The sequence below is a fragment of the Osmia bicornis genome, chromosome 2, assembly GCF_907164935.1.
Source record: "Osmia bicornis bicornis chromosome 2, iOsmBic2.1, whole genome shotgun sequence".
Classification (NCBI taxonomy): Eukaryota; Metazoa; Arthropoda; class Insecta; order Hymenoptera; family Megachilidae; genus Osmia; species Osmia bicornis.
Genome location: NC_060217.1, coordinates 13888299 through 13910776, shown reverse-complemented (window position 1 = coordinate 13910776; position 22478 = coordinate 13888299). Strand labels below are relative to the sequence as shown.

Below are 22478 nucleotides of genomic sequence, written 5' to 3'. Positions count from 1 at the left end.
ATATAAATATTAAAGTATTTATACAGATTAAAAGGAATTAAAAAGGATTAAACGGATAAAGAAATTATGTTGATATCCATTTTTTTTTTTTTTTATATTTTACAATCTCAAATAGTTAACGCTTCAATATTTTTGTTAAATAGTGTATGTATATACATACAACAATGTGTAAAACAGTCACACAATGTGTATGTAAACGATTTAATTAAGTAATACAAGCGATTTTTAATAAAATAAATAAAACACTCATATTCATAGCAATAGTTGTTTTTAACGTCATCTTTTTTTTGTAGTTATTTTCTTCTTCTTTTGACTGGCAGTGATAATGTGGATTCCGTTTTTAATAAGCTGTAGTAAAAAGCATATAGCACTAGATTTTTGCGTATGCAGGTGTATGAATCAACGAATCTATATACATATAAAAAGTAGATTGATTGATTCATTTAAAATTTTTGCGCGTTTTTGATAATTTTTAATACATTTTCAACGATATTTCAGTCAATGTAGATTATTCTTTTTTTTTTATTTTTTTATTTTGTTAATCTACATCTGTGTATGTATACATAATACCCGGTATACAACAATATATAACAGAAGTATACGCAAAGGTGGGTCGGTCACCTGGAGATAACTGTAAAATGTCATCAACGAATGTGTGTCAGGCATGGATTTGACGCTGTTCGGTGATAGTCTTGGGATCTGCTGTCACAGTAATTATGTTCTATCAATGTTAACTTGATCTAAAAGTAGCTATCTTAATATAAAACATTCCGCTACTTAACTTAAATGTACGTAATACAGTTTTTATTTAAATAAAACGTTTGCACTTTGTTAGTGTAGTGAGCACTATTTTTTTTTATTATGCATCAGAACTTCGTATGGTGTATTTTAAATCTTCAAAATATTTATCATTTTAAATAATTTAACAATATTAATTATTTCTTGTGTGATGATGTACTAATTATTTCAAGTGATAAAGAAAAATAATGTTATATTATATTAATATCTTGGTTGAAAATAAAAAGGTTGAAATATTAAAATTTAATTTATAATTTTTAAGTAAAAAATATAGAATTATAATCACTACATTAATTACATATTCAAATTTTGTATACTATAATTATTCAATACATTTTGTTAAAATTTTTTAAAAAATAATATTTGAAGCAGTTATCTATCAACAATTTTTATATTACATCAGTTACCTTGAATGTTGTTAATTTATTAATATATTTATTAATTACAGATAAACCAGTTAATAATGGAGGGACCAGAAGTAACATTTTTATTTCAATTTGGTTTAATTCGTGACACTATTACAGTTGAAAGCAGTTCGTTAACTCTTAAAACTCTAAAAGAATTTGCTTGCGATTTTATAAATAATAAGTGTCCTGAGCATGGTTTAAATCACTTGTTTGAACGATTGCTTTTATTTAAGCATGATTATAATTCTACTAATATCTTACAACTTATTACAAATGCAACAGAAGTTGTTGATGAAACCTTAGTGGAAATTGTTCTAACTGGTAAATTATTGGGTTTATATGTATAATAGCATAAAATCAATAAAACAGTTTGAAAAATAAATAACTATTATGTTTTTTATAGCACAAGTGCCAAATGAAGAAGTTCCCATTCGTCCCCATGCTTTAACGGTTCATTCGTATAAAGTTCCAACATTTTGTGATTTTTGTGGAGAGATGTTATTTGGTCTTGTTCGACAAGGTCTAAAATGTGAAGGTAAATATAATGTATGAAACTGTTATGATAGTAATTAAGTGACAAATAGTAATACATTAACATTGCTTTATAGGTTGTGGAATGAATTATCATAAAAGATGTGTTATTAAAGTACCCAATAATTGCTCACACGATGTCAGTCAAAGAAGACGTAGTTCAACGATGCTAAATGTACCAAGATCTCCGAGTCAAGGATCAACTAGTAGTTTGACCAGCATTAGCGATGATAATCATAGTACAAATAATACACCGAATGCAAGTCAAAATAATAGTACTTTGGTAGGATTTTAGATATCTGTAAATCATTTATTTATATGGCTTTTAAAACTTTTGTAATAATTTTATATTTTTAGACAATACCAAGCATAGTAGCTCCAAAACAATCTCGTTCTCCTTCCCTGGGTGGAAGGCCAGTTTGGGTCGAGCGAGAACTTGCAACACGTATAAAAATTCCGCATACGTTTGTAGTACATACTTATACCAGACCAACCGTATGTGGATATTGTAAAAAATTATTACGTGGTTTATTTAAGCAAGGCCTACAGTGCAAAGATTGTCAATATAATGCGCATAAAAAATGTATTGAAAAAATACCTAAAGACTGTACTGGAGAAAATCCGCGAGACAATACAGGTACCAGAAAACAATTTCTTCATTTACATTTTATTACCTACATTTATGAATATTCCATAAATATTTGTATGTAGGTAGTGAATATCCTGATAGTGGTGTTGGTAGTGAACCAGAAGGAAAATGCGACGGCAGAAATGAAGAAGGCGATGGCGACAGTGATGTTGAATCTCCATCACCCCCTCAACATTCATCATTTGCAACAGATGAAACAAAAGCATCAGAGGAGTATACTGTAAAATTATTTGTTACGATTAAGAAACAAACATTTTCAATATTGTAATTAATACCTATTCGTTTTGTCAAATATTTGATAATAACATAAATAATATTTATAGGATCAAGTTCCAAGTAATGATGATGTTATTTGTGATGAATTTCAAAAATCGAGACCATCAAGGTAAATTAATGTTTTGTTAGTAATTACCTATATAAATATATATGTCATTTATATTATTATTGCACTAGTTGCAGCTCTACCCCAAGCAATAATATTCCTCTAATGCGTATAGTGCAAAGTGTTAAACACACAAAACGACGTGGTTCAAAAGTTCTAAAGGAGGGTTGGATGGTACATTTTACAAGTCGTGATCCAGTGGTAAAAATTCAGCCTACAAGTATACATATGTATACATAAGCACATATCTAAATACTATATTTAAGTTTAAAATTGAATTTAATAATTTACAGAGGAGAAAACATTATTGGCGGCTTGATACAAAGGCTATAACATTATTTCAAAGTGAAAGTAGTTCCAAATATTACAAAGAAATTCCATTAGTTGAGATACTGTCTATCGAAACTGCTACGACATCTCGTTCGCGTATGTATTCAATGTTATAACAATTATGTTCTGTCAGAAAATATTACAGATATTTTGAATTTATTTTATTTCAGAAACAATGCATTGTTTTGAGTTAAAAACTGCCAATATGGATTATTATGTAGGAGAAGATTCTTCATATGGAGATAATTGTAGCCAAGTTCCTGCACCAGAAAGTGGTATAGGAGCACACGTAGCCAGATCGTGGGAAACAAGTATTAGACAAGCACTTATGCCAGTAACTACTGTATCAGCTAGTAAGTATTTTTTTGTTTTAATTCCAAGTACATACGTGAATTTGTTATCTGAAACTGTTATGAATTGTTTATTTTAGATCAAGAACAATCCACCGAACCTGAAGAAAATGTTACAGATATGTCTCAGTTGTATGAGATCTTTCCAGATGAAGTTTTGGGTTCTGGTCAATTTGGTACAGTATATGGAGGTATTCATCGTAAAAGTGGTCGAGCGGTTGCCATAAAAGTTATTGATAAGTTACGTTTTCCTACGAAGCAAGAAGCACAACTTAAAAATGAAGTTGCTATTTTACAAAATCTCTCTCATAGCGGAGTTGTTAACTTAGAACGAATGTTCGAAACTCCAGAACGAATATTTGTAGTTATGGAAAAGTTAAAGGGTGACATGCTGGAAATGATATTAAGTTCAGAGCGTGGTCGTCTCAGTGAACGAATAACTAAATTCCTAATTACACAGATATTAGTAGCGTTAAAACATTTACATAGCAAAAACATAGTACATTGTGATTTAAAACCTGAAAACGTGTTGTTAAGTAGCGACAGCGAATTTACACAAGTAAAATTATGTGATTTTGGATTTGCTAGAATCATAGGAGAGAAAAGCTTTAGAAGAAGTGTTGTAGGTACTCCAGCATATCTAGCACCCGAAGTTTTAAGAAATAAAGGTTATAATCGGTCTCTAGATATGTGGAGTGTTGGTGTAATTATTTACGTATCTTTAAGCGGTACATTTCCTTTCAATGAGGAAGAAGACATTAATGAACAAATACAAAATGCTGCTTTTATGTATCCGCCAGTTCCTTGGCAAGAAATCTCATCTGATGGTATGTAATCTTATCCAAATGAAATGCGTTTATTTAATACTAGCAATACGAGTTATTACAATTAATTATTCTATTACAGCTATTGATTTAATTAATAATTTACTACAAGTAAAGCAGAGAAAACGTTTCACTGTAGATAAGAGTTTACAACACGTGTGGCTCCAGGCAAGGGTTTACAAAATTATTCATAATTAATGGATACTAATATTATGTTGATTTTTATTAAATGTGGTTTTCTCTTTTTAGGATTATCAAACATGGTGCGATTTACGAGAATTAGAAGCAAAAGTGGGATATCGTTATTTGACCCACGAAAGTGATGATGCTCGGTGGCTAGCATATAGTAATCAACACACATGACAGACCACCCCGCCTACATTGAACATCGAAACATTGCCAAATAATTTGTCGATACACAAAGGTTGGGCTCGTAGTGCTCGAGCTACGCTGCGACGTTTTATTCGTGCCTGATTTGAACACATTTATGAAAGGAAGTACAACTCTATCTTTCATTGTAGATATAAAGAAATTCATTAATACGATATCAATAAGCGTATCTTCCAAAACGTTTTACTTAGAGAATAAGAATTTTACTTAATGATATTTGATTAGACTGCAATATATACATATATACATACATATATTATTAAACTTTCAATAGAATATAAAAGTTCTTGAGAAATTTTAATAATCAATTTGAACATGTTTTAATACAGTAAGATACTTTCAATACGGTTTCACTAACATTAAGATATTATGAAAAATATTTCAGGAAATAATAGATATAGTACAATCGTGACATTTCTAACAAGTAGTTTTTTTTTTACTACCAGATAAGTAATTGTTTCGTGTTGTTCTATTATTTCAATATCACTTACATAATTGTTTCATACGTAATTTACAAGTGCTAATCTCTTAATATAAACACGTTCTTCAGCTTGATATAGCAAATATTGCTTAAAATCCAATAATTAAATTTAAATAGAAACATAACGATATGTATAAACGTATATATTTATAGTATATATAATACATTTTTTGGCATCTTTTAAAACTAATGACAAGATTAAGATTATTATAGTAACTTGCACAGAACTTAATAGATTAGATCAGTATTTACATAATGCAATGCCATACAAAAGTTAATATTTCACTTGTTTCTCTTATATACCCAAATTCAGAAATTAAAAGCTTCAATGTTAAAAATAAACATACAATTTTTCAAGAACTTAAATTTGTTTATAAATATACAAAGAAGAATAAGTTTTGAATTATTAATTTTCACTTGGTCATCAACAAAAATTAATAATCAATTAATTGTATTTCAAATAATTAAAAATGTGTAACCACAAATATTTACTATTGTGATAAATTTTGTATTGAAAGTAGGAAACAAAATGTTAAAATTATTCTATCATCACTACACATAAAATAGAAAAGTATATTTAACATTCTATTCCATTACCAAATAATGTTATTCTCTTTTTTTCTTTTGCTTTTTGTTTCATTATTCTACTGAAGAAACAACATTCCATAGTCAATTTATTTAGAAAAAAAAAAACTACGTCAGTTATATGTTTTATTTGTTTAGGCAATGTATTCATTCCAATTACTATATCGAATTATTAATTATCATTCAAGGCGTTCATTATAAATTTAAGATATTTTCTGCAGTGTGATCATTAGAATTTGTTAGTTCATGTTATAGAAAATAATAGTTTATTAACTATGATATTAAAAATAACTTTTTACTGTTTTTTACTGTTTTTTACTGCTTCTGAATTATTGCAATTACTATTGTTAAATTATAATGATAGTAAAAATTATGAAAATAATTTATCTCAAACTTATAAAGACTGAGTTGCTTTTGAATAGTAATGATTGACATGATGTCTTTACTAAAAAATATAGGTATAAACGTTCCAAATTGAAAAATGTTTTCTGATATTATTTCTATTGTATCTCCTGAAAGTATTTTATGAATAAGAGGAGTTGTTTCAGTTATCATTAATTGAATCTCACATATTTTACATACATTATTCATATATCATTTATTTAACATTTTTAATTGCAAGCTATTTAATTTTATCTTAAGTATGTAATTAATGTAATATTGAATAAAATTATAACACATAATATGGGGCCTATATTTTAAAAAATGTATCTACTCAAATTATCTTAATTATAATTTATTATGTTTTTAATTATAAATGTTTTATTATGTGTTATAATAAAGTAGAACAGTCAATATTACTGATATAATAAATCCAGATGCAAAAAATTTGTGCAATGTCAATAATCATTGTTACAGTTAGAGCATTTTACGTGTATGTTTGCAGCGCTAATGTAATATGTAACATGTTTTTACATTTTGCTTACAAAATATATTGATTATATCATTCCAAGTATGTATAATTGATACAAGGGGAGTTATTTGTACATATTCTGTATGTTTTAAAAGTTTGTATTACTTAAAAAAGATTTTAAGCTTTATAAAAGAGCATTCAATTTTATAAGAACAATGTGTTTTATTTATACTAAAATTTTGTTTTTCATAGCTAGATAACTGAACAAGAAGTACTTGAAAGACAAAATAAATTGTAACAGGTAGATGTTAAGCAAAACTAACAGATTTTCATAAAAATATTAAAATGTTAAATTATTATCTTAACTGTTATGATAATGTGAATAAATGAACGATCAGTGATAATGATGTTTTATAACATTTTGTCCCTATTGCTAAAACATACATAATTTGAAATTTTTCATTTATATTATCAAATTTTCTGTATTTTCAAAATTAGATGCAAAATAATAATATACAAAATTTGGCATATCAGACGTTAAACAAGACAGTAGTGAATTAATATTGTTGCTGCATAATCTTTGCCCTCATTAAGCCTAGCAGAACTACTTGAAATAATAACATCCTGCACAGTGTCACGCTACATGTTCAAGCACCTTTACAGTTAGTCTCTTTCTAGAGTTTAAATCAAGTTCATGATATCAATTCATTTACGCAATAAACATTGTTATAATTGTTCATTACATATATATGTATGTTTTATAAATATATTGTTATAAAAAAGTATAGTGGTTAATTACATAAAATGTTTGTAATAAGTATGATACTATTCAAGATATTTTTGCTGAAATTCAATTTGGCAGAATGGATTGATATGCCTGAATTTTCTGATGAAACAAAAGTGTACAGGTAAGAACAAAATCATTATTAATTTATATTTTATTAATATATATTAACATTCTTCATTTTTTATTCATAGAATATCTACACCAAAACAAGATCACTTTCATAAGTTTACTAAACAAACTAAAGAAGACCAGTTTTTGCACGCATATCAAAATGTTACTTATAAAGATATACAAATAGAGCAAACTACAAATAATGACGATATTGAACACGTTTTTCATAAAATAAAAGATACTATTATTGAACCCATGATTCAAACACCTTCCAAGAAAGAAGAAAACGTACAGTTAGATGAAGCAATTCCTTTAATCAAGGTAAACAAAACTTTCTGGCAATTAATTTTAAGTTGTTTAGCACTGTTTTCTGTTTTCTATTTTTCAGGAACAAAAATTAAAGAAAGAGTACTTTAATGAATCTTTGATTTCTACTAATGAAGAAATTTTTCAATATCTACCATTGGATACACTTAAAAGTGTTCATCAAACTTTAAAATTACAGCTTACATCGAGTGAAGGAAAAATTCAATTTTTAAAAATGTTTGAAAATACATTAATCGCTGAAATAGGTAATGATAACAAACTAATATTAACAACAAAAATTTATTAGTGTTCGTGACATGTAAATGTGTCACATTTATATGTATTTAATCTGTTTAGAATCTCAACTCACACAAGCTATAATAACTGGTCGACAGAAAAGAGGTGTTGAACATTATGATCACGGTTATGATAATGATCATGCTGCAGGATTTCCTTCCATAGAAGGTGCACTGATGGCTATTTCATTTCTTACATTTGCAGTATATCTTATTAGATTAGTCATGGTAATTAATCACGTATTTTACTATATCATCATCAGCGATAATAATTAACATTTATTTTTTTACGTAATAATTCTTTCCAGCTTTTATTTAGGAATATAAATAATTCTATGCCAACTACTACAGGTGCAACTTTGCTTCTTGGAAGAAGAAAACGATCTATGAACAAATTTGACGATGATCTAATTATGATATTTAAAAACATAGATAATTTTTCATTCAGATCTTAATTAATTTATATCATAATATCATAGTATTAAGTAATTTTTATAATAAAAAACGAGTTAAGAAAAACTAATATAGACTAAAGCAATTTACGAGACGCTAATTATGTTGAAATTGCCCCAAGTAAAGGAACTCTTTGTTTATCTAATTTTAATTCATTTTAGTACATATTCTAAAAGTTTTATTCTACATAGTTTATACTTATAATTTAGCTGCTACAGGTGGTGATAATATCGATAATAATATTATGTTACGATACGAACCAGGTGGTCTTTGTAATGAAAGGTCTTGTAATTGTGTAAGAATTAGTGCTAATTGAATTTTATCAACGTGGTACATATTTTTTTCTTCAGATGACACCAGAATACCTTGTAACAGGAGATTGGATATTGTTGTATTAACTAAATCAAGTGATAAAGAATATGGATGTTGTCCCCATTCTTTGTTTTTAAGAAATGCTTCTTCTACTTGTTTTTGTGTTTCAATTAAAATTGCTTGTAGTGTTACTTGATTTAATTTCAATTCATCCCACTGTAATACAAAAAAGTGTATATTTAAAAGTTCCTTAAAAATTCTATGACAAAATAATATTAACAGTTTTTAGTTTTACCTCAAATAAAACAAGACATGTAACATATACTGTATCTATAAATGGCAGTATTACATTGTACAAAAGAGAAAATATTTTAGTATTATTTCTCTGTATGTATGTACCATTTTGAATACTTATGCAATTTTGAATTAACAATAAATTTAATGTTTCTTCCCATTCTGATTTCATTGCAGACTCATCTTCTATTAATGGCATTGCAAATTCTGTACTTAATAATGTCCTCAGTAATATATATCGTTTAAAAGCAACTCCTGCATGTAAGGCAATAATATAAAAAATGATTGATTTGCTATCCTAAATATATAAATAATAAATGAACTAAATTGTTTCAACATTACCAAACTTAATCTTATCCATTCCTATTGCTATTGTGACAATGGCTGGTTTGATTAAAAATGACAAGGTAGGATTTAAATAAATTGAAATGTTAATAACTGGTACTGCTATTCTCATAGTTGTTTCTGATAACATATGTCCTTTGAAAGATATATTGCTTGTCAGCTTTCTTGTTTTATGTCTTTTTTTAAGTCTTAAAACTTTTAATGTATCAAATACAAGTAATTCTTCATGAGGCTTCAAGGTATCTAATATTTCTTGTTTCACATCGCTTACTTCAACTGACCTACATAAAATTGTTTCTACAACAAATGTGATACTAAAATACTGCTTTTTAGAACTTACCTCCCTACATGTACCATTGTGTTGAATGTATGCATAAGATTTTTACACCATAAATAATCATTAACTAAACTATCTAACGTGTATGGATCATCTGGATACATTTGAGCTCTTTCATTAAACAATAAGGCAATTAAATTGAAAGGCATAAGAATTGTATGTTTTTTATGCGAATCTATTATACAGTAGGCCAATTTCTTAGTAACAGCTGTCGGCAACTTTGCATGAGGTGATAATATTTTTGCTTTACGATGTTCCATACTTAAAAACTGACATGCAGAAATAGGTTCACCAATGTTAAAAACAACACAACCATAAGCGTATGATTTTTGTAAAATAGACAGAGATTGAAGAAGGCCAGCTGTAGATTCTTTTGGTTTTGGCACTCCTAAAAGTTCGTATACAAATAATAATTCCTCTGGTGGTCGCTCATAATTAATGCTTATAGGTATAAAATGTATATCAGGTACACTGCCTTCTAATAAAGTTTCTAAAATGATTGATAAAAGACCTATAAATAAGATCATTTTTATATTATTTTTCATTGCCGAGTAATTATAATAAAATTTAAATTCTTACATACCAAACTTTGGTGCTATGCTCTTCAAACTTCTACTTCGAGTACCTTCGATAAAGCATTCAATTGCTCGGTCACTATGCTTTACTAATGACATAACATATGTACCAAATATTCTTTTGTATAATAAATCATTGGCGAAGCTACGCCGCATATAAAATGCACCTGTTTTCCTTAGTAATTCTCCTATTATGTACATATGATAAAAGTCCATTCCACTTGCAATATTTGGAAGTGCCATATCATAAGAAAATAAGATATATGACAATAATATAAAATCTAAGTAACTTCTGTGAGATGGTACATAAACATATTGTACTTGTGAAATTTGCATTTCCTTTTTCAATTTATGTATCGCATTTTCACTTATGTAAATACTTGAGAAGATTCTTTTAAGGACTTTTGTAATGATTATACCTGACAAATAAAATTCACTTATAATTTAAGTGAATAACAAATAAGAAATATAATTTAAATTAAAAGAAATGAAATTTACCAATCCAACGAACAGTGGCTAAGTGCGCTTTACTAGCCATTTCATTTATTATTATATATGCTTCTTTTGCAATTTTCTTTACATCTACATTATGTACTGCACCCAAAGAAATGATTGCCAGTTTAACTTTTTCATCATTTAAGACTGCTTGAATTAGTTGATTTCTGGAATACTTAGATTCTGGTGACAGTTTATGTGGTAACAATGGATCCATAGGTCGAGAAGCCCATAAAAGATCACAATCTTTTCGTCTTACAGACAGTAAATCTACAAATTCTGAACATTTTTCCATGTTGAAAATAAAATGTTTTCGAGAGACCTAATAGCCTATTCTTCTACTATAGGCGGTTATTCCATTCGAAGCGTATTTAGAGTGTAACTAAAGTCCACTGATCAAGTGATTTTCAATTCAAATCATAATTAATTCCCTTCGATTTTGTTTACTTTACACATGCGTATATGTACATACATAAATAAATACTTATATATATACATATACATTCGTGCTATACATCAGCGCTGTCCATAAGAAGAACTCCTTACTTATGAGTTGCTTAGTATCCCCTCTTGCCCCTGTGTCATCCCGCGAGACTTTTGGAAATTAGTTTCTGTTCGGCCTAATTTTCGATGAAACGTTGACTGTTTTACCGACGCGGAATTCGGAGTTCGGCCTCAACGCTCGCATCGCCTTAACTTCCTTTTGTGCTTTTAGCGCTGCTCGCGCCCTCTTGGCTTTCTTGCTGGTTTGGGAGTCATTTGTACTGTTGATTTTAAATGAATAATTGCTTTTTTCGAAGTGTTCTTCGTGTGGTTTACGTGTGGTAAATACCGATTCAGTGATTATGGGTGGTGAAGAAGGCCTTGGAGTGACTACAGGTCAACCGAATCTTTATAAACAAGATCTCTCAAAACTAGTAAGTAATAATTGTACCGATTGTACCCTCATAATGTGACAAGCTTGCATCACGTTTCGCATAACCTCATTTTGTAGTGTTGCTATACTATAATAATTTTAATTTGCATTAACTTGAATGAAAATTGTCGTTAACGAATATTAGAGAACATAGTATCAAATTTAATATTTGTATTATTTAAAAAATGTATAATTACTAATACCATCATGTTTTGTTACGCATTAATGACATCTGGATAAAATTCTTATTGGTTTATTACATTTACCCTTTATTTATATATTGTTAATAAATTACTAGTAAGGTAAGGATTTGTTAATATAATAATAATAATAATAATAATAATAATACATATAAGAATTTCTAAACACTAAGTACCTTGTACTAGAATTTAAATTTACAGATCTTTTTTATTGTTTAGGATGTTAGTAAATTAACTACATTATCTCGTGAAGTTATTAGCAGACAAGCAACAATTAATATTGGTACGTATTATAAGTATCATTAAAAAAAGTTCTTTTTCTTTATTATTTTTTAAACAATTAAGTATTATGTTTTGATAAAAACTATTGTATTACAAAGCACATAATATTCCTGTAGGTACTATTGGTCATGTAGCGCATGGAAAGTCTACAATTGTAAAAGCTATATCAGGAGTACAAACTGTTCGTTTTAAAAATGAATTAGAGAGAAATATTACAATCAAACTTGGTAAGTAGATTTTAATTTGTTATTTAAAATTAAATATCATAATATTCTTTGCAACATTAAATGAATTATTCCAAATTTGTGCACAGTGAGAGTTATTTTACGTTAATAATTCAGGGTCAGTTTTATTTTTCTTCTCTTTTTTACATTTTTTTTATTAGCTATACAAATCTTTTTTACGAGACTGGTATTCTTAGCATGAATGGTTTGAAATATGCAATACTGTATAATTTGTAGTATTTTTTACATGTAAAAGTACTACATCTACAGCTGTTTAAAAAGCCAAGTTCAGTGAACTGTGTTTCTTGCTGTATGTGATTAACTGTGATATAATTGTGTTGTAACTGATGTTGTATTCATAAATTTATAATAATATAAGAGAATTACCAAAAATAAAACTCAAAAGTAAAAAGACAATTATTAGAATGTATAATTTCAATGATTTAAAAATTTTTTAAATATAGAAATATACTTTTTATGTTAGAAAGTGAAAAAAATAAGGTAAGTACATTCATAACATGCTGTAACTTTATAATATATGTGATTTGTAATTAATAATGAAATATATATATATAGGTGTATTCGACAGAAAAGAATACGTTATATATTGCCTACATAAACACACAGTTTGTTATATTGTAACCCTTTATGAAAGAACTTAATAAACTTTTGATAGTAAAACTTCATTGTTTCAAATTATGTTTAAATATTTTAGATATAAAAGTTCTTATGTGCATATATTTTCATATTTTAAAATATTTCATTTGCAAAGGGTTAAAATAATGTGTTAATATAGAAATTGTATGTAAGTTTAAATTTGGAGTATGTTAAAAATAATAAAAATTACAAATTTTGTGTATTTTATTTATTGAAATCCCACCGTTACCTTGTTGTAGAACTTATAAAATAATTTCAGAGATAAATCAACGTGTTCACGATATACATACACGAGTTGTTTCTTTCTTTATGACTATGTTCATTTTTATTAACATTTCCAAAAACTAACGTATATCATTATTATCATGCATTATGTATATTTACGTCATGTATTAATACTACAGTGTATGAATTTGATAAGGTGCAAACAATTTTCAATGCATATTTGCTGTTGTCCAGTCAGTTTGATATAAATGTTGAAAAAAGGTGTATAACTTTACAATATGTACTTTTAAATAAATAGCACCTTCCTTTTGTACAAAATTTTATGAATTATATTGGTTACTTTTTTAATTGCACCAAATATTTATTTAGTAAATAAAAGAGAAGAATGAAGAGGATTCAAGGAATTTTCAAAGTATAAGGTGATACGTTATGCTAAAAGGCTAATAGAAAACGGAGAAACAATTATACAAGTTAAATGAAATACGGAAAAGTGTGACTGAGGAGAATGACATCCTTTAAATGTTTGGCATTACAGACGCTCGTGCAGTGGACGATACCAGAGGGGAACAAGAAGACACTCTTGGCAGTACAAGCAAAATGCCTTCTACACGAGCAAAAAGACCAGCTTCTTCAGAGAATCTTCGACCAATCGTCAAACAACGGAAAATCGAACAAGAATTCATTCCTTCTCAAGAAAATGGTGATGACTCTAGTCAGTCACCGAACTGTGATTCAGTCAACACTAATGTCGCCTTGAAACAAATCGCTGAGAAACAAGGAATAACCAAAAATAACTCCAAGAACAATAGTAGCTGTGATGAAAATCAGGAAATTAATGTCAAATACATAAGACTGAACGAATTAAATCATAATAGCAATGTTGAAGGACGTGGAATTAAATGTAATTTAGGGAATGTTCGATTAAAGGAACTGAAAATTGTATTAGAGGATATAAGACAGGGTAGTAAAACTGAAATGAAAACTGTACTATCGAAAAATAATCTTTGGGAAGTAGAAAAAATTCTTGGAAAAAGAGAACAAAATGGCGTGTTAATTTATTTAATTAAATGGAAAAATTGGGACTCGGAATATAATAGTTGGGAACCAGCGTCGAATTTAGTAAATTGTCCAGATATACTACGAGAGTTTGAGATACACAGATCAAAGTTGCTTAATAATTTTCAGGAAAAAATGAACTTCTATCCCAGTCGACGAGACGTAGAGATATATTTAAATCGCCTTAAACATAGCGGTATAACATTAAAATCTGTTTGGATAGAAACAGATGTAATATACAAAAAGATACATAATTTTTTCAAATGCGCACAGATTAAAAGAACTGATAAAATGACAAGGTCTATAAAGCATGACATTCTTCTTATGTTATTTGTTGACTTGAGGAAAGCACAATTGCAATCGTTAACCAATTGGGCAAATGAAATGAATAGCATCGCAAATGGAAAGCCATTAATAAAAGTGGAAAATATAGTAGACCTAGAAGAAGCGCCTCAAGACTTCTGTTACATAGATGAATATTTACCCGGTGATGGTGTAATAATACCTGACGATCCACCTATTGGTTGTGAATGTAAGATTTGTAATTCTAAAACAAAATGTTGCTTTGTTCAGAATGATGGTTTATGTCCCTATACTTCATCATGTAAAGTCCGAGTTCCTCCTGGCACGCCGATATACGAATGTAACAAACGATGCAGCTGTGACATAAGCTGCATAAATCGAGTAGTACAACGCGGCTCCAAAATGGAATTCTGCATTTTTAGAACTGCCAATGGACGAGGTTGGGGTGTGAAAACTTTAAAAGCAATTAAAAAGGGTACTTTCGTGACAGAGTACGTTGGCGAAGTGATTACAAGCGAAGAAGCTGAAAACGTGGAAAGAAATATGATGCTGCTGGAAAAAACGTATCTCTTTGATCTTGATTATAATGAGACTGAAGGGCAATGTCCATATACCGTTGATGCTGCCATGTATGGAAACATTTCTCATTTCATTAATCATTCCTGTGATCCAAATCTAGCGGTTTATGGAATATGGATTAACTGTCTTGATCCAAACCTGCCTAAGCTTGCCTTGTTTGCAACTAGGGATATTGCGAAGAATGAAGAGATTACTTTCGATTATACATGCCAATCTTCAAGAAATAGTGAAAATTCTATAGTACAAAATATGTCAATAAAGAAGAACGTAAATGTAGACATTACCACGAAATTTCCACAAGAGTTTGCAGTACATTCAGAGGCACCGGAATCCGATTTGTTAAGTAGTAAAACACTGTGCAAATGTGGTGCTCAAAGTTGCAGGCGATATTTGTTTTAGACTATACTTTGCAAGTTTATTATATTACTACATACTAAAACAAACTCGATGTTTAATTCTATAGTAGCAAATTGTACACGCAGAATTCTATAAAAAAAAGAATGACAAATTATTACATGCCCTTATTATACATATTATTAATTATTATCAAGTTATACATATAAATTGATACAATAATATTTTATGATTGTACAAATTATTATTGAAGAAATGTATTTGCTAAACACTATTGTATTTTTAGTGATGCATAGATCTAAAGAAATACTTGAAAAAAGCAAAACATTCTTCTTCTTCTTCTTCTTCTTCTGAATTATATCTATATGAACATATAATTTGTTTAATTGACGGTAATTACATTGAAAATAGTACATTTCACGATTCTGTACAATTAATTGTTGTAATTGTTATTTTCGTCACGCTAGTAAAACATTACCGATTAGAAGAATTTAGAGCAATATTAATAAAATAATCGATGTTTATATGTTCACAGTTTACACCGTTTTTAGATATTTGAACATTATGTAGATTTTAATGGAGCGTAGATTTAAAAGGGTACGTTTCTTAAGCATTTTTTCGGCATTTCTCTTAAAAAAATTCGTTATGTACATGTTTTGCTAGTCTATGAAATAAACACTTTGCGCTACATAATCTTCATACATTTTTTTATTTACGACATAATTTACATGTTGTTACGTTTTACTCTATTTGCATTGATATTTTATGAAATTATAACATTATAGCAAAGTGTTATTTTTCTAGTTATAACATTTAATCTTTGTAATTTATTTAATTAATAATTAAATGCGTTAAACATTATACGTATTGTGAAATAAATAAAATATAAAAATAAAAAAAAATTTGGTACAACTTAGCTAATATATTTTGTATGTACCTTAAGTAGAATTCGTATGGATATTTGTGAAATTATCTGATCATTCATATTTTTAGCAGTTTCAAGTTCTATTAAATAGGTGATAGAAATTTCTTACGCACAAATACGATGAACGTTTTAGATGGTCACAATAAAGGAAGATCTTGAAAAATTAGATTAACAAAGATATCAAACTAAGCAAAATGCAACAATTTTACCAAAGTCGATATTGTATTTTGTTTTTTAATTTTACTTTTACTTTTACTTTTAAATATCATTAAGTTACTTAATATTATGTGTAAAAGAAATTTTCCACTTGTATACATGTAATGCATGAAAAAATAAATATGTATGTGTTACATCAGCAGTTAATCTTTTAAATAATTTGTTTTTTATTAAATTTTTGGATATTATAGTATTACAGTAACTACTTCTCCTGCAGGAAGATTAATCTTAGCAAGAAAAGTATTTATTCTAAAACTAAGTATCAAAGTGTTTGTTAGGAATGTACATATCTATTCTATTAAAGAGCCATGCATTCGTTTGGTTTGTTTTAGGATATGCAAATGCAAAGATTTACAAATGTGATAATGAAAAATGCCCAAGACCGGGATGTTACATATCTGGAGGATCAAGTAAAGATGATTCGTTTCCTTGTTTACGACCAGTTTGTTCTGGGCGATTTCAACTGGTACGTCATGTGTCCTTTGTCGATTGTCCTGGGCACGATATCCTTATGGCAACTATGCTAAACGGTGCTGCAGTGATGGATGCAGCTTTACTTTTAATTGGTATACATTTGTTAATATCTTTGACTATTAAATGTATTAATATTTATATAACAATAATTCATGCATACAGTAGAATCTGAAAAACATAATTATTTAGGCTGTTATTAAGCAGTATATTCTGAGTAAGGAGACATTAGTTAACTCATCAAATTTTTCGACGATATTAAAGAAAAAATACTAAATGTTTATTTATAGCTGGCAATGAATCGTGTCCTCAGCCTCAGACATCAGAACATTTGGCTGCTATTGAGATTATGAAACTGAAACACATTGTAATCCTGCAGAACAAAATAGATTTGGTAAAAGAAGCTCAAGCAAAGGAACAATACGAACAAATCTTGAAATTTGTTCAAGGTAATTTAATCTTAATTTAATGATTTTTCAGAATGTATTTTCTGTTTTCTCAACGTGTATCTAACAAATCGGGTGTTTAATCAGGTACCGTTGCTGAAGGAGCACCTGTAATACCAATTTCCGCTCAATTAAAGTATAATATTGAAGTATTATGCGAATATATCACTAAGAAAATTCCAGTACCTATAAGAGATTTTACTTCTGAACCGAGATTAATCGTAATTCGATCATTCGATGTAAATAAACCCGGTTGTGAAGTTGATGATCTCAAAGGAGGCGTTGCTGGAGGAAGTATTTTAAGAGGAGTATTAAAAGTATAACAGAAGAATGTTTTTACACTCGTTTTTGATTTATGTATAAAGCATCTTACTTAATGTATCCGATGTTTTATAGGTGGGTATGGAAATTGAAGTTCGCCCTGGGTTAGTGTCCAAGGATAGTGAAGGAAAATTGACTTGTCGACCTATATTTTCGCGGATAGTATCATTATTTGCAGAGCAAAATGAACTTCAGTTTGCTGTTCCTGGTGGTCTTATTGGTAAGCGATGTTATATGTATATTGATTAACTTGAAGAAGACATTGTTTAAGAATAAAACGTAAGAATAAAATGTAACGGTGATACTTAAATGACACCTTAATTTGAAGGTGTTGGAACAAAAATTGAACCTACATTATGTCGGGCAGATCGTTTAGTCGGTCAATTTTGGGAGCCGTAGGAGCTCTGCCAAAAATATTTATTGAACTTGAGATATCATATTATCTTTTGAAACGATTATTGGGAGTTAGAACAGAAGGTGACAAAAAGGTGCAAGGGTAAGTGCATTCTATAAAGATACAAACGATTGTATATTTATAGTGATTTATAACTGAAATATTTTCAATAGGTACCAAAATTATCGAGAAATGAAGTACTATTAGTAAATATTGGATCATTAAGTACTGGAGGTCGTGTATTGGCCACTCGTGCTGATTTAGCTAAAATCAGTTTAACAAATCCTGTCTGTACAGAAATCGACGAAAAGATTGCATTGTCGCGTCGTGTTGAGAAACATTGGCGTTTAATTGGTTGGGGTCAAATTTGTGGCGGACAAACTATAGAACCAGTTATTGACCGAAAATAACTTCAGAAATATACATAAAGCATTCAAATTTAATATAAAGAGATTTAACGTAATTTCTACAACGTAAAATGTTGCTTGAAATGTTTATAATAAAGTATGAAATACATATTATTGCGTATTAATTTTAATTTGTTTTACCTGAAATTTCTGTCTAACTATAATAAAAATATGATAAATACTGATTACAAAACACATATTACAGCTGCATTAATGTTAATGTTCTTTTTTTAAATTTCGTTAGATAGAACAATTTATTTTCAGTTATATGTATAACATATGTAATATAAGCTGTAAATGTGTCTCATTTACTTGAATCATTTATACTGGTGCAATTTTAATCAATACAAATATGGTGGTAAAACTGTACCTTGCATTTTATATAAAAATAAATTAAAAAAAGATACGGCTACTACTTAATTAAATATTGCTATTTTAATTATGTTAAAATTATGTACAGATACAAATCCCGGTTGAAGATATGAAATTGACATTGAAACACATGCCAATACTATTGGTGAATTTTCTGCGTCTTGTAACAGGCGATGTAATTCGATTGGTTGTATAATGAATCGTCTGCCTAAAAAATCGATCAATTAATTTTATACGACAAAAAAAAAAAATAAATAAATAACAAAACTTATTTACCTTACTACTACTATCCGATAAATTGGAAATCCAGGATTTGCTTTTCTATAATTCTGTGTGCTAGAATAAACATTATACGATATTTTGTATTTATTTTTTTTCTTCTTACAGTTTTTCAGGCGCGGATTTAATTATTTTAAGCTTATTGAAAACCTCTTCAAGACTGTTTCCATTCTTTGGTCCAATAAGTGGACTGCGTATTTGTTCAACTATTGTACTTCATTACCATCTTCAGTCTTATCTTTTTCTATATCCTCATCATCGATGGTAATCGTTTTTTCTTCACGCCATTTAGTTTTTAACTCTGACCACGAAGATGCTCCTGGCAGTACTTTAAATGATGATTGATAGACTTCATTATTATATTTTGCTACCATGTTTGAGCCTCTTTGATAGTTTCTTGGCGAGTACCTTTGACGAGGTGCCGAGAATACGTTTCTACCTACACTGCAATGGAATGACATATTTTCTATAATTTTATGATGGTATAATTTTCTTAATGGTAAGAAATTGTGATAAAAATTATGATGAAGTTGGTTTCGAGTAACAGAACTTCTTATTGTGTTATTAGTAATATTTGGTATTAAAAAGTTATTCATTTGTACTGACATAAATCTGTTTTGATGTACAGCAGTGCTATGATTTTCGACGGTAACAAACATATTTTGAAACATGGTATTTCTATGGTGCCAATATGAATTTTGATTGTACACGTATGGCACTCTATTAATACATCCATAATTAGGATTGAAGTTTGTATGTTGTCCTTGTTGCATAGAAAAATAGTTCTGCATAAAAACATTCTGTATACTAGCTGTTAAATTTTCATTAAATTGCATGTTTGTATTTCTTCTAGGAATATTATTTATGGAAGAATTATAACATTGAACTGTCTTTTGATTTATATTTGAATGTTCTATATTTTTCTTAGATCGCAATTTTTTATCTGTTTGTTGCAAGTTTCTTAACTTTACACTTTCATAATTATAAACAGTTTTATGAGGTTTTATGCTGTGTGGTATGTAACCTCTCGAAATCTTTATTGCAACCGTGAATTGTAATGCTATATTTGGAATTAAATTCAATATTTCCATTCGTGTCATAGGTTTTGGAACTTCTTGAATCTCGTCGTCAGAAAGTTCTATGATCTAATTAAAAAATAAAGAATTGTTAGTTACCTTGATACTAATATTTATAATATTATGAATACTATTACAAATACTCACCTCCTGTTTTGATTTTTAATTGTGAATTCTCATTTAATAACGAAGATGATTTGTGTTTCCTAAACAATGGTCCACATTTTTAATATTATTAGAATCAATTATAGAAATATCAGAAGTCGACAATACTTTGTCTGCTCTTTTCGGTAATAATTTAACATTTCGCTGTATACGCGACCCTCGCCATGACATTTTATCTTCCTTGATATAATCATTTTTAGGATCTACAACAATTTTTACACTACCTAATAAAGTTTCATCCGATATAATTTCTACCTTAGTATTCTTCTTTTTTTTAGTTTCATTTGTATTCACAGTTTTTAGATTAGTATTCAATTTTCTACAATTTTCTACATTACTTTCGCATTCGATACTTTTAGATTGAACTTCAACATCTTCTATTGCACTAAGGAGATTATCTAGAACTTCATATACATCATTTGTTATATCACTCTGTTCTGTTATATTTTCAGACACTTCTATGGAAGAATTAATAACGTTTGTAATAGTTTTTTTTACACATTCAACAGATTTACTGTTATCCGTATCTTTGTTATGTTCTTGAGAATCAATCATCCAAAGACCATTTTCAGGTTCAATGATAACTTTACGTTTTGTATTAATACTTTCATCGTATTTTGTATTCCTTTCAGAATTATAAATAAAACGTTGTATATGATAACCATGACGTACTAACTGACTATAAACTCTATATTCTTCCAATGAACATTCAACATTATCAATTAGGAGGTCATAAGCTTGTTGAATGGATAATGGTACATCATTCCATGTAAGTTCCAAACAGTTCTAAAACAAAATAGTATAATTTTTGTTTGTGTTCTACAACAATTTGCTTCTATTGTCGCATTTATGTTTGAATTATATAACAACATACAGTTTCTAAAAGAAATAATGCTTCTTCTGGTATTAAATATAAGACACCATTCTTTTCCAAACCAAAATTGCTCCAATCTTGACCAGAATATTTTTTTACTTTAGCCTTTTTTTGTGCAGGTAACCATTCAGCATTAGCTAATTGAGAAATACGGTTTACTCTTTCCACAGCTATTAAATTTTTACGCGTTGTAATACCCTTCTCAAGTTGCATATTTTGTAACCAAGAATCATTTGGTTCAAACTGTTTCATTCCAGTCTTTGGAAGGGTTTTAATTGATTTTTCATATTCATCCCAAGCATGGTACTTTATACCTCTATTCTTTAACAACTCTTCTGCCCTGTAAAACATCAATCCTTTAGGTATTCTAAAATTATACTTATACATTACTAAAACAATCTGTTTATACATAAAATGCTTACGTTAACATGTTAATGGGAAACTTTTTTATTTCTTCTGTCATGTTCTGACCGTTTTCATACGATTTGAAAATACTCATCCATCTACTTTATAAATAAAAATTATCATGGTTCAGTACCTGAATTTATGCAAAGAAGTTTTACCTGGAAAAATTATTTTTCACTATAACAAATCACAAACAACAACTACTGTTAAATACTAATACAATTTATATATGTATGTAAATACGTTTATATTTCAAAAGGAGTGATGCCGGTATGAGATACCGAGTAATAAGAAAAAGTAATCAATATAAAAGATTAAATACTTTTACATATATTTTTAATGTCATTTTTTTAGCCGTATTTTGTTCTATTTAAGAAATTTATGCAAGGTTAAGGAATGAGTATGTACATATATACATATATATAAGTACTTTTATGTGT

General features: G+C 28.5%; 5 protein-coding genes across 12 annotated transcripts; 3 read left to right on the top strand and 2 right to left on the bottom strand.

The window, feature by feature from the left end:
• The first annotated feature begins 138 nt into the window (after positions 1-138).
• Positions 139-4641, top strand: LOC114875804 (serine/threonine-protein kinase D3). Of its 5 annotated transcripts, none has more exons than XM_046289000.1 (13): positions 139-710; positions 1247-1526; positions 1609-1740; positions 1814-2019; positions 2094-2373; positions 2448-2605; positions 2709-2770; positions 2839-2968; positions 3061-3193; positions 3268-3450; positions 3528-4274; positions 4354-4439; positions 4521-4641. In XM_046289000.1, exons 2-13 carry the CDS (start codon positions 1262-1264, stop codon positions 4632-4634), a joined length of 2496 nt encoding a protein of 831 aa, XP_046144956.1. In that variant the 5' UTR covers positions 139-710; positions 1247-1261; the 3' UTR covers positions 4635-4641. The 5 variants fall into 5 exon arrangements, with proteins under 5 accessions (XP_046144956.1, XP_046144954.1, XP_029042345.1 ...); XM_046288998.1 differs by having other exon boundaries at positions 140-788; XM_029186512.2 differs by lacking the exon at positions 139-710 and adding an exon at positions 920-1025 and having other exon boundaries at positions 1814-1995.
• Positions 4642-4919: 278 nt separating this feature from the next.
• Positions 4920-8540, top strand: LOC114875812. Of its 3 annotated transcripts, none has more exons than XM_029186529.2 (6): positions 4920-4989; positions 7415-7488; positions 7559-7799; positions 7867-8050; positions 8142-8308; positions 8389-8540. In XM_029186529.2, exons 2-6 carry the CDS (start codon positions 7454-7456, stop codon positions 8533-8535), a joined length of 774 nt encoding a protein of 257 aa, XP_029042362.1. In that variant the 5' UTR covers positions 4920-4989; positions 7415-7453; the 3' UTR covers positions 8536-8540. The 3 variants fall into 3 exon arrangements, with proteins under 3 accessions (XP_029042362.1, XP_029042363.1, XP_029042361.1); XM_029186530.2 differs by lacking the exon at positions 4920-4989 and adding an exon at positions 6433-6881; XM_029186528.2 differs by lacking the exon at positions 4920-4989 and having other exon boundaries at positions 6433-7488.
• Positions 8541-8723: 183 nt separating this feature from the next.
• Positions 8724-11498, bottom strand: LOC114875807 (dihydroxyacetone phosphate acyltransferase). 2 transcript variants are annotated; one of them, XM_029186519.2, is made up of 6 exons: positions 10895-11498; positions 10405-10815; positions 9825-10332; positions 9482-9765; positions 9141-9394; positions 8724-9061 (listed from the first exon to the last, which is right to left on the bottom strand). In XM_029186519.2, the coding sequence occupies exons 1-6, from the start codon at positions 11184-11186 to the stop codon at positions 8732-8734; spliced, it is 2079 nt and encodes a 692-aa protein (XP_029042352.2). In that variant the 5' UTR covers positions 11187-11498; the 3' UTR covers positions 8724-8731. The 2 variants fall into 2 exon arrangements, with proteins under 2 accessions (XP_029042352.2, XP_029042353.2); XM_029186520.2 differs by having other exon boundaries at positions 9825-10311.
• Positions 11499-11638: 140 nt separating this feature from the next.
• On the top strand, positions 11639-18981 carry LOC114875808 (eukaryotic translation initiation factor 2 subunit 3). Its single transcript, XM_046289030.1, is given in 10 exon segments — positions 11639-11808; positions 12227-12290; positions 12406-12516; positions 17161-17394; positions 17590-17748; positions 17833-18062; positions 18142-18286; positions 18395-18448; positions 18451-18554; positions 18634-18981. Coding segments are annotated over 10 exon segments (1410 nt in total). The 5' UTR covers positions 11639-11736; the 3' UTR covers positions 18871-18981.
• Positions 18982-19280: 299 nt separating this feature from the next.
• LOC114875805 lies at positions 19281-22459 on the bottom strand. The gene is given in 8 exon segments (XM_046289006.1): positions 19281-19626; positions 19628-19727; positions 19730-19962; positions 20125-20663; positions 20742-21545; positions 21634-21973; positions 22056-22196; positions 22282-22459. Coding segments are annotated over 7 exon segments (2208 nt in total). The 5' UTR covers positions 22133-22196; positions 22282-22459; the 3' UTR covers positions 19281-19511.
• Between the last annotated feature and the right edge of the window lie 19 nt (positions 22460-22478).